The 16,832-nt window shown below is 47.0% G+C and overlaps 1 protein-coding gene across 3 annotated transcripts; it reads left to right on the plus strand.

The window, feature by feature from the left end:
• The first annotated feature begins 1,370 nt into the window (after positions 1-1,370).
• Positions 1,371-7,644, plus strand: LOC309375238 (chemerin-like receptor 1). Of its 3 annotated transcripts, none has more exons than XM_081920837.1 (3): positions 1,371-1,529; positions 5,056-6,023; positions 7,305-7,642. In XM_081920837.1, exons 2-3 carry the CDS (start codon positions 5,061-5,063, stop codon positions 7,326-7,328), a joined length of 987 nt encoding a protein of 328 aa, XP_081776963.1. In that variant the 5' UTR covers positions 1,371-1,529; positions 5,056-5,060; the 3' UTR covers positions 7,329-7,642. The 3 variants fall into 3 exon arrangements, with proteins under 3 accessions (XP_081776963.1, XP_081776965.1, XP_081776964.1); XM_081920838.1 differs by having other exon boundaries at positions 1,488-1,519; positions 7,305-7,644; XM_081920839.1 differs by lacking the exon at positions 7,305-7,642 and having other exon boundaries at positions 1,374-1,529; positions 5,056-7,007.
• The last annotated feature ends 9,188 nt before the right edge of the window (positions 7,645-16,832 follow it).

The raw sequence follows: 16,832 nt of genomic DNA on the forward strand, positions 1-16,832 counted from the left end.
GCCTCGGCCCAGTATACCTGAAGGAGCATCTCCACCCCCATTGTTCTGCCCAGAAACTGAGATCCAGCACCAAGGGCCTTCTGGCAATTCCCTCATTACAAGAAGCCAAGTTATAGGGAACCAGGCAGAGGGCCTTCTCGGTAGTGGCACCCGCCCTGTGGAACACCCTCCCATCAGATGTCAAAGAGATGAACAACTATCTGACATTTAGAAGTCATCTGAAGGCAGCCCTGTTTAGGGAAGTTTTTAATGACTGATGTTTTAATGTATTTTTAATCTTTGTTGGAAGCCACCCAGAGTGGCTGGGGAAACCCAGCCAGATGGGCGGGGTATAAATAAGTTGTTGTTGTTGTTGTTCTCAGTCTAGAGCAGCCTTTCTCAATCTTGGGTCCCCAGATATTGTTGGACTATGATTCCCATCACCCCTAGCTAGCAGGACAAGTGGTCAAGGATGATGGGAGTTTTAGTCCAAGAACACCCAACAGTCTGTACCTGGGTGAGGGAACAGAGAGAAAGGGAGTGGTTATGTTGCTGTATGATATTCTATTGCTCTAGATGGGAGCACAGGGGCTGACTATGCAGGGCCCTGGGTGCCCGGGCACACAAAATACTTAAATGAAGGGGCTGCCCCCCACCCCCTAATTCCACTTGGTAGTCTGCGCATGCCATGGGGCATGTGTGTGTCATGTCGGCACGCCCCCCACAGCATGCACACAGGGCAATCCAAATTAACATATAACAAATACAAATATCCAAATTAGCACATAACATTTAAAAACAATTTGAAGCAACCCCCCATCCCAAATAAAACAACACCCACCCACCCAAATATTTCAATACAATTCCTCGCATTGGTTCACCCAATGCAAATTGCGGGGAATTTGTAGGGAAGGGCTGTGCTTGAGGGCAGAATTATGCCATGTGGGTCACACATGGTTTGGTTTTCAGTTCAATAAAAATGAAATGTGTTGTGGCTATTGAGGTCTTGCAACTCACTGTAGACATGACTGCATGACCACCACCCCGCTTCCAGTACTTGGAACTCAATAACAGATAACTGCCTGTGCTCTCTCTGACCGTTGCTCCATACTTTCCCTGCAGGAGGGAAGGGCCATAGCTCAGTGGCAAAGCCCCTGACTTGCATGTATTCAATCCCCAGAATCTCCAGGTAGGGCTGCCTGGAACCCTGCAGAGCCTCTGCCAGGCAGTGTAAACCACACTGGCCTGGACGAGCTAATGGTCTGGCATGGTATATGGCACGCTCCTTTGTTCCTAAGAGTCTCCTGGGAACTGAGCACTCGGATGTCACAGCTACTGATTTCCCTGCCCCATCTGTTGCATCACTGTCCGGGTTGTGCAAAGTGAGGAACAAACTGTTGTGTACTTCAGTCTTTGTTGCAACCGAGCTTTCGCTGTCTCCCTCCTTGTATTGATATAACTCACTGGAGAGGAGACGGCCATTGAATACATCCCTGGCTAAGAACCAGCTTGTCCTGAAGGCATTTGGAATCTGCACATAGTGAGTCAAGGTATGTGCAGGACCTGTGGCCTGTCGTGGGCTTTCTTTTCTTTTCTTTTCAAACTTGAAGGTGGAAGGAGATTCATTTCTGCTCCCCTGTGGCTCCTGATCAAGGAGGTGTGGAAGGCTTTTGCAGTCTTTCAAATACCTGAAAAGCCTATTTTGCAACCACAGAGGGACCAGGAAGGGAGGAATCAATATGCTTAAAGTGAGCGACTCTCTTAAAAGCTCTTCTTTTTTAACTGCCTCTTTGTTGGCAGTTGAGCTCCATCGTGGGTTATTTCCCCAAAGGCCTGGCACACTGATAATTCATTATGTGGATCACAGATCCTGATCCTCATTACCTGCTTGTGGGCTTCCCAGAGACATCTCAACAGCTACTGAGGGACACTCTGTGCTTGACTTGGAAACCCATTTCATCGGTCCAGTTCAGTTCCTCTTAGAGTCTCATTTTCCCAACTGCAGGGGGTTGGACCAGAAGACTCGCAGGTGTCCCAGTCACCTGTACAATTCTATGGTTCTGCGAAAACAAGGGTGCATGGCACCATACAGGATTAGATCTTCTTGCTTAACAGCTGCTAGACAGGAGGCTCTGGTCCTGTGTAGCACTGCATCACAAGTGGCTTTTTATTTTGGGAGGGAGCTGTTTATCAAGCAGCACCCACACCGCACAGAATTGGTGCCTCAACAATTGTTAAGCAGAGGCTTTGATCCTGTCAAGAAGGAAAGAGAGATGTCTTCTGAGAAGATACAGTAGGTTGCAGACTTTCCCATTCAGTTTTCCTGCCCTGTCTGCCTCTCCATCTTGCCTGGTGGCCTGCGCCCTGAAAGTCACCCTGGACATAGTTTTAACTTTGGAAAGGTGGTGTGCAAATAAAATGGTTGATTTGTTGATTGAATTTCACCAGAATCTACCTCTCTTTTCAATAATTTTCAAGTGAAATTCCGCCCCGCCCGCCCCCAGCCCCCATTAATGTATACCTGAAGGAGCATCTCCACCCCCCATCACTCAGCCCGGACACTGAGGTCCAGCTCCGAGGGGCTTCTGGGGGTTCCATCACCGTGAGAAGTGAGGTTACAGGAAACCAGGCAGAGGGCCTCCTCGGTAGTGGCACCCACCCTGTGGAACACCCTCCCATCAGATGTCAAGGAAATAAACAACTAACCAGTCAGGTGGACAGCATGTAAAATTGTTGTTGTTGTTGTTAAAAAACAGGGAATGGTCACAAAACTGCACAAGGCATTTTTGGTTCTGCACCAGCATTGGATGGCATCTGTGTCACCACAAACTTTTACTCAAGGACTCGTTTTGGACCAGCTCCTCTGGCTTTTCAGACGATGGGGGAAGCTGCCGTCTCAGCCCACGAAGGGGAAGTTGTGGTCTCTTCTGAGCTCAGTGTTGTCGCTGGTTTCACAACTTCCAGAATGTGTGATGCTCTAGGCATGGGGTGAAGGAGGGCCTCGGGGGAGCAAGACACAGTCAAGCTTGGCAGCCCAAAGAGAAAATCACATCAAGAAGTTGTTGCAGATGCAGATTGTGATATTGGAAGCATATAGATAGTTCTGCTTGCATTGTGATTGCACATGAGTAGCCCAGGCATGGTGAGTCCTCACAGATGCTCAGCCTAGAGATTAAACCAGGTTATCACTGCCATCTCAAGAGTTATTCCTTAGGCCAGTTGTTAGAAGCTGCGGGATTGGAGAACGCTCTTGTTTTCAGTTCCTGTTTGCTAGTTCCTGCAGGCACCTAGTTGACCATTGTGAAAACAGAATGCTGGACTTGATGGACAATGGCAGGCTCATCCAGCAGGCTCATCTTATGTTCTTATATGCGAATGTTCTGGCATTCCTCATCCAACATACCTCATTGAATTCAGGAGGACTTACTTATAAGCAGTAATTCTAAGAAGCAATTAGTATTGTTTGCTTCATTACAGGTTGTGTGCCTTGCATTGTAGAAGTGGGATTGAATCTAGGCCTACAGTTCTCAGGCAAATTCTCCTAACACGTTTTCCAACACACACACCCAAAGTGTACGTCAGTCAAAATGGCATAAAAAATGTGTTTATTAAGAGAAAATTGCACTAAAATGCTCGAAAATTGTCATTCTTTAAATTGCTGCCGAAATGTGGAGAACCAAATTTAAGACTGGAAAAATAAGAAACAAAAAATGCCAAATTTGGTATATCCTTCCATCCCTAGTCATGCCTAGTTTGGAGCCATTCATTTCAATGGGTCTACTCTGAATAAAACTTAGTTGGATACAACTCTCAGTTGGCACATGTAAAATACAGTGGTGCCTCATTTTTCAAGTGTCTCAGAAGCCGAACATTTTGGTTTTCAAGCACCCAAAACCTGGAAGAAATTGCTTTGGTTTTCGAATGTGCCTCGGAAGTCGAACGGCTTCCGCTATTTATTTATTTTTTCCAATTTTCTCCATTGACTTTGCAGACTGCCCTTTGTGCCTCGGTTGTAGAATGTTTCAGAAGTTAAATGGTCCTCTGGAACGGATTACGTTGGACAACCGAGGTACCACTGTACTAGATAGATAGATAGATAGATAGATAGATAGATAGATAGATGAGAGAAGCCTAAGAAATAAATCAAAATCTAAGACCGGCCAATAAAGACTGAAGATGCTTAGTGATCACAGAATGCTGAATGTCTATTGTAGGGAGAGGGGAGCTGGAATAATAATAATAATAATAATAATAATAATAATAATAATAATAATAATAATAATTTATTATTTATACCCCACCCATCTGGCTGAGTTTCCCCAGCCACTCTGGGCGGCTCCCAATCAAGTATTAAAAACAATACAGCGTTACATATTAAAAACTTCCCTGAACAGGGCTGCCTTAAGATGTCTTCTGAATGTCAGGTAGTTGTTTATCTCTTTGACATCTGATGGGAGGGCGTTGCACAGGGCGGGCGCCACTACCGAGAAGGCACTCTGTCTGGTTCCCTGTAGCCTCACTTCTTGCAATGAGGGAACCCCCAGAAGGCCCTCGGTGCTGGATCTCAGTGTCCGGGCTGAACGATGGGGGTGGAGACGCTCCTTCAGGTATACAGGACCGAGGCTGTTTAGGGCTTTAAAGCACCAACACTTTGAATTGTGCTCGGAAACATACTGGGAGCCAATGCAGGTCTCTCAGAACTGGTGTTATGTGGTCCCGGCAGCCATTCCCAGTCACCAGTCTAGCTGCCGCATTCTGGATTAATTGCAGTTTCTGGGTCACCCTCAAAGGTAGCCCACACAGCTGGAAGGAGAGGAATGGAATATCTTGAGAGAAGGAATGGCCGGCTGGCTGGAACACTGAACAAGGGCACTCCACACTACAACTATTCTTACAGGTCCCATTCATTCCCACTGATAGCATATTTAGGGGCTCTGCACTAACTGGTACCACAGCAATATGGCGGCCCCCCACAGGTATTAAGTCAGTATTTTTTTAACGTATTGCCAATAATCCAAGGTGTGAGATTTAGAGCGGGGAGAAAGACACTAAATATGGCCTGTTTCCTTTCTGCAGACATCATGAACTCCTCCTCAGCTGACCAGGTTGACACCACACCGGTGGAAGCTGCCATGCGCCACATCGCCATAGTAACCAACGTCATCATTCTGATCCTGGGCGTTAGCGGCAACGGGCTGGTGGTGTGGGCCGTAGCCAAGCGGGAGAAGCGCAAAACCTTCACCTCCACCTGCTACCTCAACCTGGCTGTGGCAGACCTCCTCTTCTCGGCCGGCCGTATCCCTGCCCTTGTGCAGGAGATCATGTACTCCAGCTGGCCCTTTGGCCTTGCCTTATGCAAGCTCCACACTTTTGCCCGCTACCTCACGGTCTTCACCAGCGTCTTCGTCCTCACCGTCATCAGCGTACACCGCTGCCTGTTGATCGCGAGGCCCGTCTGGGCCCGCAACCACCAGGGTCCTCGCTTTCAAGTCCTGGCATGCGCTGGGGCATGGATGCTAGCTCTCGCCTTCAGCATCCCTTATCTGGTGGTGCGCCATGTTGAAATAAAAAATGGATTGCCCTACTGTGTCTATCGGGGAGATCTCAAGAGAGCCACAGACCTGCCTCTGAGGCTGAGCAGGTTCTTTGGAGCGTTCCTGGTGCCCTTCATCATCATCGCTGTGGCCTACTTGGTTCTGATTTGCAAGCTCCGAGGACGGCGCTGGGAGGGTTCCCACCGCACCTTCGCTTTGGTGGCCACCATCGTGGTGCTCTTCTTCGTCTGCTGGCTCCCCCACCACATCTTCGTACTCCTCAGCACCGTGTCAGTAGAAAAGCACATGTGGGGGATTGGGCTCAAGCTGTCGAATGCTCTGGCGTACCTCCACAGTTGTGTCAACCCCGTGCTGTATGGCTTCGTGGGGTATATCCGAAACAGGGGCCTCCATCGGCGGGCTTCTTTCTTGGGGCTCTTCCGCAAAGCACTAACTGAAGAGGATGAGGTCTCTGCTGGGGCAGAAGCATCACGGAGCCTTAGTCAGAAGGTCTGAGAAGCAGTGAAATGTTGGGACATTCTCACAGGGAAGGCTTTGCCATGAAGTCCCCTGGCTACTTTACTTTCAGAAAAGATGGGAGGTTGCATTGCCTGTAACAAGAGATCTGGTGATCAGGAGAGCTGACATTGATTCTGTACCTGTGACGTCCTTGATACCCAGAGCTGGATCTAGGCTTTAAATGTGCTCTCCAGAAAGATGACTTCTGTGGGCTTCTTGCCTCCACCTAAACACTGCCCATTTCCCTCTGCATCTGGACCTAATTTCAACCACTACCTAGAGATGCAGGCAGAATAAGGCAGCTGCCTCCAGAAGCAGACTTTGGGTGTTATGAAAACTCTATTATTTAGCTTAATCATATTGTATTTTTCTGTCAGAGAGGGGTGAGATGGTTTTTGATTTTTTGCCTCTGGAGCCAAAACAACTTGACTAGCCTTGGAAACTTTGCACCTTGATTTAGAACTGAGGAGTGGGGAGCATCTGCCTTGGGCCACCAAGTGTCTCTGGTCCAGAAAATAATGGCAAAGATATTTGAAGATGGCTATCATATTTCCACCCAGTTTCATCCAGGCTAAACATACCCAGCTCCCTCAACCATTCTTCATAAGGCTTGGTTTCCAGACCCTTGATCATCTTGGTCACTCTCCTCTGCACACCTTCCAGCTCAAGCTTAAATTGTGGTGCCCAGACCTGGTCACAGGACTCCAGGTGAGGTCTGACCAAAGCAGAATAGAGTGGTGCTATTACTTCCCTTGTTCTGGACACTATACTTGATGCAGCCTAGAAGAACATTAGCCTTTTTTCTTTTCTGCTGATGCATCATGCTGTTGACTCACATCAAGCTTGTGGTCTACTAAGACCCCTAGATCCTTTTCACATGTACTACTAGCAAGCCAGGTGCTCCCCATCTGCAACGGGTTATTTCTTTCTAAGTGCAGAACCTTACATTTGTATCTATTAAAATTTGTTTCATTACTTTTGGTCCAGTTCTCCAATCTGTTAAGGTCGTTTAGCATCCCAATTCTGTCTTCTGTAGCATTAGCTACTGCTTCCAGTTTGGTATCATCTGCAAATTGGTCATAGGGCTTCAGTAAATTTTGAAATTGGATTTGAATTAACTCTTGGCTTTAATAGGATGCATTTGATGTGAATTTAATTTTGGCTTGTTTTCTATTTTGATATTTGCTACATTCTGTTATATTGACTTCCATTCTGATCTGCTAATTGAGTTGTTGTTTTCTGTTTTGCTGTCCTATGCTATGGCTTCCCAAGGGAAAGCAAAAACGCAGGATATAAGCAGCGAATAAAATGGAAGAGAAAGGACATTCTAGAAATTTCAGCTTAGTGTGAACACGTGCAAAATTGCCTTTGAAGAAGTTGTCTGTCCCCATCGCCGCCGCCACCTGGTTTCATTATCCCTCGGCCATCTGTACTCAGGGAGGTGTGTGTTACATCTTTCTATCCTCTAAAGGTCACTCTCCTATCCTTTCAGGACTACCTCATAAACAATACACAGTCTAGACAGTCTCTTTCCAAAGAACAGGTATATTATATTATCCATCAACCTAATTTGTCTTCCTTTTTCTCTGTCTTTCTTAGAAGGTTCAATTATTGCACGCATAAAGTTCCTACTCAACTACATTCTGTCTCATGAGGCCTTTCCATTCCTTTTGATAAGGCTTAATCCTGACCTGCATTTTCCTGCTGCCTAATCCCTGGGTCACTGCAGGGCCCATCATGGATGCAAGGGTATATCTTTGGAAATGACAAGGCAATGTGTTTAGCGAGAAATGCTTGCTCAAAGGCATTTCTGTTATCTCACCAAATCATCTGGGGCTGTACTCTGGGACTTTGGCTGGAGGTTGAGAGTAGATTAAAAAAAAAATGACAGAATTTTAGACTGGGAAGGGACCTTGGGTGGAGGAATCTACCCATTTCAGTTTCTCTCAGTTTCTCATTTTTCCCCCAATCTTAAATTGAGATATTCACATTTCCACTTTATCTTGCAATTTTTTAAAACACAAGAATGCCCCTGTCAAGGTGGCCAATATTCAGGGGTCATGTAGGGTTGCCATATTTCAAAAAGTAAAAACTAGGAAACCCCAAAAGTTGTTGAGTTGAGCTTTTTTTTTAGGAAACCCAAAAAGGTGTTCTACCTTTGAAATCTTGGTAATGACTGGGAAAACACAGGTGTATAGACAGGGGTGGGCAGCACAGTCCAGATGCCCTTCCCTATACCCCAGACTTCCCTAATTCCTCCAGCCCCTTTTGTAAATGTCAGAGTAATCATAACACGTCCTCTGAAAATGCCAGCTCAGCAAACGCTCTAATCTCCTCATAATTGCTATTATACAACCTCACCGGCTAGGTACAGAGTGCCTGCTTTCAGACCTGGGTTTATATTGCCACCTAGAGGCAAGAAGACGCATCAAGGAGAAATCCCTTCTGCCGGTTCCGTGTCCTTCGTCCATGCAGAAAAGTCTTTCTGTACAACCACATCGTGAACTAGAATACACCATTACAAACAGTGCGGGAAATCGTTCAGATGTCTGGCTAATTAAGCAGCTGCAGATGACTGGCTAATTAAACTGTGCAAGCCCCTGAATCAGTTTGGGGCCCAGATCCAGGTTAGACTGCCCTGGATCATGCCATGTCAAGGCCACTCCAAAGCATTGGATCATGCCCTGAATGGACTTGTGGGAGCCAGGCATAGGACATATTGATATTCACTGCCCAATACAGATAGGTAGCCGTGTTGGTCTGCCATAGTCAAAACAAAAAAAATTCCTTCCAGTAGCACCTTAAAGACCAACTTAGTTAGTTCTTGGTATGAGCTTTCGTGTGTGCATGCACACGAAAGCTCATACCAATAACTAACTAAGTTGGTCTTTAAGGTGCTACTGGAAGGAATTTTTTTTGTTTTCACTGCCCAATAGGAAAGCTTCTCAGCAGCTGTCTTCCTGTTCTGCTAGTGACGAAGAATTATTGCACGCATAATTTAATTTCATTGTCCCTTAGAATTCCTCGTATTTTCCAGCGCCTTTGTTCCAGGTTAGTAAAATGTGAAGTAAATTGGCACTGCATAATGTAGAACTTCATAACTTTGATAGTGATTTCTATTCCCTGTGCCAGATGCTACCGTGTTTCCTTTGCCAAGGTAGCTCTGACCCTTCGATCTCTCCTGGAGCCAACGCCCCACCCTTCTTCATCATCAACTCTCTGGGCTCCAAGGTTGCCCTTGGCAACTCAGGAGAAGCTTAACCTGTGAAAAGGAAGGCCCCTACGGGACTCAGATACAAGCTGCCTGTCCTGGTGGGCTTACAGGTGGCCTTTCAGAAGAAGAAGCAGCTCTTCGGAACATTTGCACAAGCCGTGCCAAAAAGTATGCTTTCTCGCCAGGAATGCATCGCTTATAAAGCGTAGAGACTGAGCTGTCCAAAGAGCCTAAAAGCATCAAAGGGCTTCTGTTGCTGATCTCCCTGCAGTCTGAGGCTGACGCGGGAGGGGCAAGGAATCCGCATCGCAAAGCCTGCGCCGCTTTGGGACGCTGGAATCAGCATAGTCAAGCGGGGCTGGGCTGCCAGAGCAACGTGAGGAGGACGCAACAGGGCAGGTGTGCGCACCGCAAACCAACCCAATGGGACTGCTTGGAAGGGCGCATGCCTACCCTGTTGCGTCCTCCTCACACGGCTCTCCCCGAGCGGAAGAGAGGTGCTTAATGGGGCTGCAGTAGCGGAAGAAAGGGCGGCACTGGGGCTGTAGGGCGTCCCAGCTGCCCAGTGGTGTAGCGTGGGGGTGCAGGGGGGCTGGCCGCACCGGGTGCAACACCTGGGGGTTAGGGTTAGGGGGCGCAAATCCACGGGTTAGGGGGCGCAAATTACTTGCCTTGCCCCGGGTTCTGACAACCCACGCTACGCCACTGCAGCTGCCGCCTCCCTCCCAGCCACCCTCCAGCCCGGAAAATGATAAATAGAAGTGGGGAGAAAGCGTGGGCGTAGCCAGAATTTATGTGGGGGGGGGCAGAACCTCAGTTAGTTATTTTTATTGATTTACTTGATTGAGGGGCAGATCCCCCCCCCCGAATCCAGTTCTGCTTGGGACAGTGCCTTCCTTTGCTTGTCCTCTTCGAGGCAGATTTAGTCCGGATCAGCCTTGCTGCCAGGAACAGCCCCCGTGGTGCGCAGCGTGCGAGAGGCGAGCTGAGCATCTCCCCGGCTGGGTGGTGCCTGTTCCACTCGCCTTGCCTCAGCTGCTCCGTTTTGCCCTCGCGTGGCTGCCTCCCTCCTTCCTTCCTGCTAGCCGCCAGGCCCCAGCTCCGTGCCTCCTCCTCCTAGTGTCGTCGGAGGCTACAGCTGGGGTAGGCAACCTAAGGCCCGTGGGCCGGATGCAGCCCAATCGCCTTCTCAATCCGGCCCACAGAAGGTCGGGAATCAGCTGTTTTTACATTAGTAGAATGCGCCCTTTTATTTAAAATGCATCTCTGGGTTATTTGTGGGGCATAGGAATTCGTTCATTTCCCCCCAAAAAATATAGTCCAGCCCACCACATGGTCTGAGGGACGTGGACCGGCACATGGCTGACCGGCCTGTGGGCATGTAGGGGGGGGTCCTGCAGTAACCATCCCGTCAGGAGGTCTGTTCCATATGATATAGGAATTGGGCCTTTAGTATGGTGGCACCTACCCTGTGGAACTCCCTCCCACTACATATATAACAGACAGGCACCATCTCTGTTGTTTTTGCTGCATCTATTCCAAACTTCCTCTTCCAGCAAGCCTTTTAAGTGGAGACTTTTTATCCCAGTCTGCATCTGCATTGGCACTATTTTAACTTCTTAAAAAAAAATATGGAACTATATTCAAAGAGTGCCAGAGTGTGTGTGTGTGTGCAACTGTTTTTTTTAATATAGTTTATTTTACCCTTTTCTTGTTTCATGGTTATAACTGTTTCATTTGGTTTCTATAATATAGTTTCTATAAACTTTCGGGTTTGGTGGATGTTTCATTTGGTTTCTATAATATAGTTTCTATAAACTTTCGGGTTTGGTGGATGTGCATCAGTAAACAAGGGGAATTAAGACTAAGAGAGCTGAGTGGGGGGTGGTCGTGTAATCTCACTGTATACAAGTTGTACATGTGACAATAAAGTATTTCAATTTCAATTACAGTGGTACCTCGGGTTACATACACTTCAGGTTACATATGCTTCAGGTTACAGACTCCGCTAACCCAGAAATAGTGCTTCAGGTTAAGAACTTTGCTTCAGGATGAGAACAGAAATCATCCTCCAGCGGCACGGCAGCAGCAGGCGGCCCCATTAGCTAAAGTGGTGCTTCAGGTTAAGAACAGTTTCATGTTAAGTACGGACCTCCAGAACGAATTAAGTACTTAACCCGAGGTACCACTGTATAATTGTATGTTTTATTGTTGTAACCCTCCCTGGGGCCCAAACAGTAAAGGATGGGCAAGGAACCTAATGAAACACAGAAATAATACATACTGCCAGACTCTGCCTGCTTAACACAGAGCTATACTGACAAAAATTGGAAGGAGGAGGGGAGACCAAATGCGTTACACATCGTTAAACCGCATGTCACAAGATGACAATAAATGCACATACTGCAGTTAGGAACTATCTCAAGCCCAATCCACTGAAAAATACATTTTAAGTTTTGATGAGAGTAATTGTGATAGTATGAAAAGAACGCCATGTTCATTGTCCCTTGGAATTCGAACCCGAGAGGAAGCTGATCTTCTGCTCATTACAGCTGCTCAAAAAGATCTCAGATAGGAGGGTTAAGAAAGAGCTTTGAGAGTTACTGCCAGTCAGAGTAAATGACATGAAGCTACATCAGGGCCCACCATATGTTGCTGGACTATCAGTCGCTGCTGGCCAAGTTGACAATGTTTCACCTCCACTGTCAGAGACTGAATAGCAGGTCCTAGGCTGTCACTCTAACCACTACACTACCGCTGTCTCCGAGGGTACCTGGTCCTTCCCTAAAACATGTGGTGATGGCAAAGGACAGCTTTCCCCAGAATGCTTATGGGCTTTTTGTACAGAAAAAGGAGGCAGGGATTTGTTTGGAAACTCTGCTTGCAAATCAACAAGGCCGAATTGATTTTTCCAGGGGTGAGAAGGAGTAGCCACTTCAGGTCAACATGGTCACTGGTGGAAAACCAGGCAGCAAACCAAAGAGATCCATGCAGTTTGTACGCCAGGGTGTTCCAGGCCTACGCAGTAGCCTCAGGGCCCAGAGACCTCCTTTTGATCTGTCGTCTTTCGAACCCAGCGGCGCTGTGAATTCAAGCATCTACGTGCTTCCACTGTTAATCTAAGCGAGGGCAGGTCCATCGTTTCAGATGAGCTCACCACCTCCTCAGCATGCCAGCATCTTTGCCAAGCCCTCGCAGGGAGCACTCGGGATGCCTGGCTTCCTTTTGTCATCGTTGTCGTTTTTCTGGGAACAATGCCTCGAGAGCGTTTGCTCCCTCTCAGTTGCAGAGACCATTGTGCTCACATTGGCAATAATCTCCTGCCGCTTTTAGCCCTTCTGGAAGCTGAATGCAAATGATGCAGGCGATGGCTCATAGCTAACCCCCTCCTCCTCCTCGCCTCCCCGTATCCATGCACCTTTCAGATGGATTTGCAGGGAAATTAAGACTTGGAGAAGCAAAAGGATGGATGTTATCCACTGGGACTCAAGGGGCACTCTCCATTTCAGCCGCTAATGAAAGGAAGGCAAGAGGAAAACCGGGGGCCGTTTGTCTGAATGCTGAGTCTTGGCCTTCTGTCATGGGTGCTTTCCTTGTGATTCCTGCATTGCACCTAGTCATACAGTTCTATTGTTCCAAGAGATGGTGCAGCAACTGTCTCTGAACAGTTTTGCCCAGAGCGACGAGGAATGCATGTCACCATTGTTTTGAAATCGGTGTGGCAAGTGTAAATGATTAAAGCATTAGTGGTAAAGGAGAGTGTTAGAGCAACTGTTCAGCATGCAGAATGTCCAGGGTTCAGTCCCCAGTATCTCCAGGTACAACTGGCAGGGACCCTGGTCAGTGGCGAAGCTGCATGCTCTGGCACCGGGGGTGGAGAGCAGGTGGGGGCGTGACTGGCACGCATCCTGGGGGCGTGGCGTGCGTCCCAGGGCATGGCATGCCATCAGTGGGGGCGTGGCACCCAGCATTGTGGGGGGGGTGCACGGCGCGTATCCTGGGAGCAGCTGCAATGGTATGCCCCTCACCGATGGTGCCAGGGGCAGTGCGCTCACCCCCTGCCCCCATTCCTCCACCTGTGACCCTGGTCTGAAACCCTGGAATGCCCCTGCCAGTATCTGTACCTGTGTAAAAAAAAAGTAAAGGGAGCCCTGACCATTAGGTCCAGTCGTGGCCGACTCTGGGGTTGTGGCGCTCATCTCGCTTTATTGGCCGAGGGAGCCGGCATACAGTTTCCAGGTCATGTGGCCAGCATGACTAAGCTGCTTCTGGCGAACCAGAGCAGCACACGGAAATGCCGTTTACCTTCCCACCGGAGCGGTACCTATTTATCTACTTGCACTTTGACGTGTTTTCGAACTGCTAGGTTGGCAGGAGCTGTACCAATGTAGACAGTACTAAACCAGATGCTTCAATGGCCTGAGTCAGTATAAGGCAACTTATTTTGCCCCTCTGTAAAGCAGACAGGGTAGAGCCTCCAGCCATATGCAATGGGCCAGAGGGCAGCTTGGGACTGATCATAAGGTGTGCAAACAAGGAAGGTTAGTTATTTAAGCGTGTCTATTTTCATCTGTGAGTTGCTGGGGGTTGGGATGCAAGAGCTACAGGAAACCAAAATCAACTGCAATGGTCTCGTCTCATGGTGTGCCGTTTCGACAGCTGGAGAGAAAGAAGACGCTGATGAGATGATGAGATGGATAGGCACCAAGCTGTGTCCCAAAATGCTGCTGCTGGCGGAAAGAAGATGCACCACTTTCAGGGTCCACAGGAGAAGAGATGAGACAAAGGCATCATTCAGTACCAAGGACCAAAATCTCTTCCAGCTGTGCAGGCATGCAGCCACATCCCTCGCCCCCAGCAAACTTCCACAGCCTTAATTTTTTTTAAAGAAAAAATTATTTATGATTTTCATTCTCATACATTTCAATCATTTTGCAATCATTTTAACATTTCAAAACTTGACTTCCCTCCCCCTCTTTCTGCGAATCCTTAAATTTATTTTTACATATTTTTACATATCCAAATTAACTTAATATGACCATTTATTCATCTGCTTTCAATATATACGCTTATGAAACTGCAGGTTATTACAATAATCCTGCCAATGTTCTAATCTGTTTACAGTTTGTTTGTAAATATTCAATAAACCATTTCCATTCTTTTATAAAAAGTTTGTTGTCTTGATTTTTCATTTTTCCGGTAAGTTTCACCATTTCTGCATATTCCATAAGTTTTTGTATCCATTCTTCTTTTGCTGGGACTTCTTCTTCTTTACATTTTTGGGCAAGTAACATTCTTGCCGCTGTAGTTGCGTACATGAATAAATTTCTGTACAGTTTGGGTAGTTCTGTCCCTATAATTCCCAAAAGGAAAGCTTCTGGGGTTGTTGTTTTTTACAAATGTTCTTTTAAACCTCTTTTTCAATTCATTATATATCATTTCCCAGCCTTCAAAATGGGGCAGAATTGTTGGTTGCTGGATATCAACATAAATTTGGCAGTTCCATTGTTATTTTCTTATTGCATTTGTTGGTCCCTTCTTACACAGCAAGGTTTCCAATCGACATACAACATATTTAAAAGCAGGAAAAATCAACAGTAGCAAAAGTACATTGTAATGTGAACACCTTTACACAAAACATATTTAGATTTTTTAAAAAAAAACAGTCACCAGCACCGTCCAATAACAGCAGCAGAAAGGTTTGGCAGCAAAACTAATAACAAACAACTTCATCATAGTCCATCAAGTGTTTACCTGGCACTGAAAAGATGTCAAGGAAGGCACCAGGCAGACCTCACTGGGGAGAGTGCTTCACAAATCCACTCAACTTTCCACTGGGGAGGAGTTGTGGTGGACCACGTGGCCACCCACTCGCCTCCGGGGCAGGCATTCGCCTGCCAGCCAATCCGCTGGCTGGAGGGGGGCGTGGCCGGCCCCATTTAAACTGAGATGCGAGCCGGAGAGCTTCCTCTTGGCTCACTTCCTCGATCTCCCACCCTCCCTCTCTATTTTCAGGTTTCGAATTTGTCCTTGCTATGGACCTTGGTTGGCCGCCATTGAAGGGCCTGGTAGGAATTTTTCCACTTGGCAAATTGGCATGGGGCCATTTGGTTTTTGCCTACCTCATAGCAATCATCACAACTTTGTAAGGTTTGGCGGTTAGGCATTGGTTGATCTTATGATAGGGGAGGGGAGGTGTGGCCATCACTTACTCCTCCAAGCTTAAGGGTATTCCGTTAAAGGAATCCGGGGGTGTGGATCTTGTCTGAATTCTGGGGCTGGGCTAGGGCCATGCCACAACCCCTTCAGGAACCCAGGGGGAGCTCGAGTTGGTTTGCATTGACGGGGCTCCCCCTACCGGTGGTTGACCCTTACTGGACTCCCTGCATGACGGGCAGGAGTCAGATATAGTCGGGTCAATTCCAATGCCTAAGCCAATACCGCTCACTTTTGTAACCAATAAAGTTGTGGCCTAAATTTGCCCAATAACATTAACCTAATATCTGTGTCTTTGTGTCTTATTCATCAGCGAGGGGCTGGTCTCGGGCTCTCGACACACAAACAGAGAGCCACAACGAAAAAGACCCTCTGTTTATTTTTGTTCTTGTTTTCTCTTGCCCCCTTTTGCCACTCAACAGTTTGCCGGTCAGTTGCAATCACACTAAAGAATAGGAAGCTCCCTTATATCGGGTTATATCATTGGTTCATTTAGCTCCATGCTGACAGAGAAAGCACTTGTTAGCTCAGCTGGTTATAGCATGGTGCTGATAATGCCAAAGTCACTGGTTTGATCCCAATATGGGCCATCTGCATATTCCTGCATTTCAGGGGGTTGGACTAGATGCTCCTTGGGGTCCCTTCCAACTATGATTCTACGACAAGCAATCAAAATGTGGTATCTGAGTGAGTATGGGTTTCTTATTTTTCCAATCTTTACGTTCAAGTCCTCCACATTTCCATATCAGTTTGTGGGGTTTTTTAAGTACTTATGAAAATGCAGTTTTGTCGATATGTGCATTTATATGCACACTGTGGTGTTTTATATATATATATTTAAAAAAAACCTCGTGAAAATTCATCAGCATTTTAGTGTGAATTTCTTCTAAAATGCACTTTTATATGCATTTTTGCCTAATGTACACATTCTAGCAGAATGGCACCCCCCAATTTTTTTTTAAAAAAATTTCATGTTATTTTCACTGGCATGTGCTATCTATATTCGCTTTACCCTAGTATATGTGTTTTGGGGGCAAATTACTTGACTGGAGCCCTGCATTGCAAAATTTGCAGGCATGTGAATTTCAAAGGGTGGCTGTGTTTCGGTACTTGGGATCTTTCAGAAAGTGCAAATTAGAGAGGCTTGTTAGAAATGCAAACTGAATCAAACTTCTTCCCCATCCCTATGTGGGCACCTGCCTCCAAAGTCCTACCCTGACATCTCCACTCCAGAGAAAACATGTCTGCGTGCCTCTGAGGCCTCCTCTCTACACTGATGGCCCTGATTGTGGTGGCAGATGTTTCAGAAAGATGGCAGAGAAGGAGACAGCCAGTGATGATTGTGATAAGAAAGACAGTTGGGGACTTGG

The sequence above is a fragment of the Podarcis melisellensis genome, assembly GCF_964234715.1.
Source record: "Podarcis melisellensis genome assembly, chromosome: 8".
NCBI lineage: Eukaryota > Metazoa > Chordata > Lepidosauria > Squamata > Lacertidae > Podarcis > Podarcis melisellensis.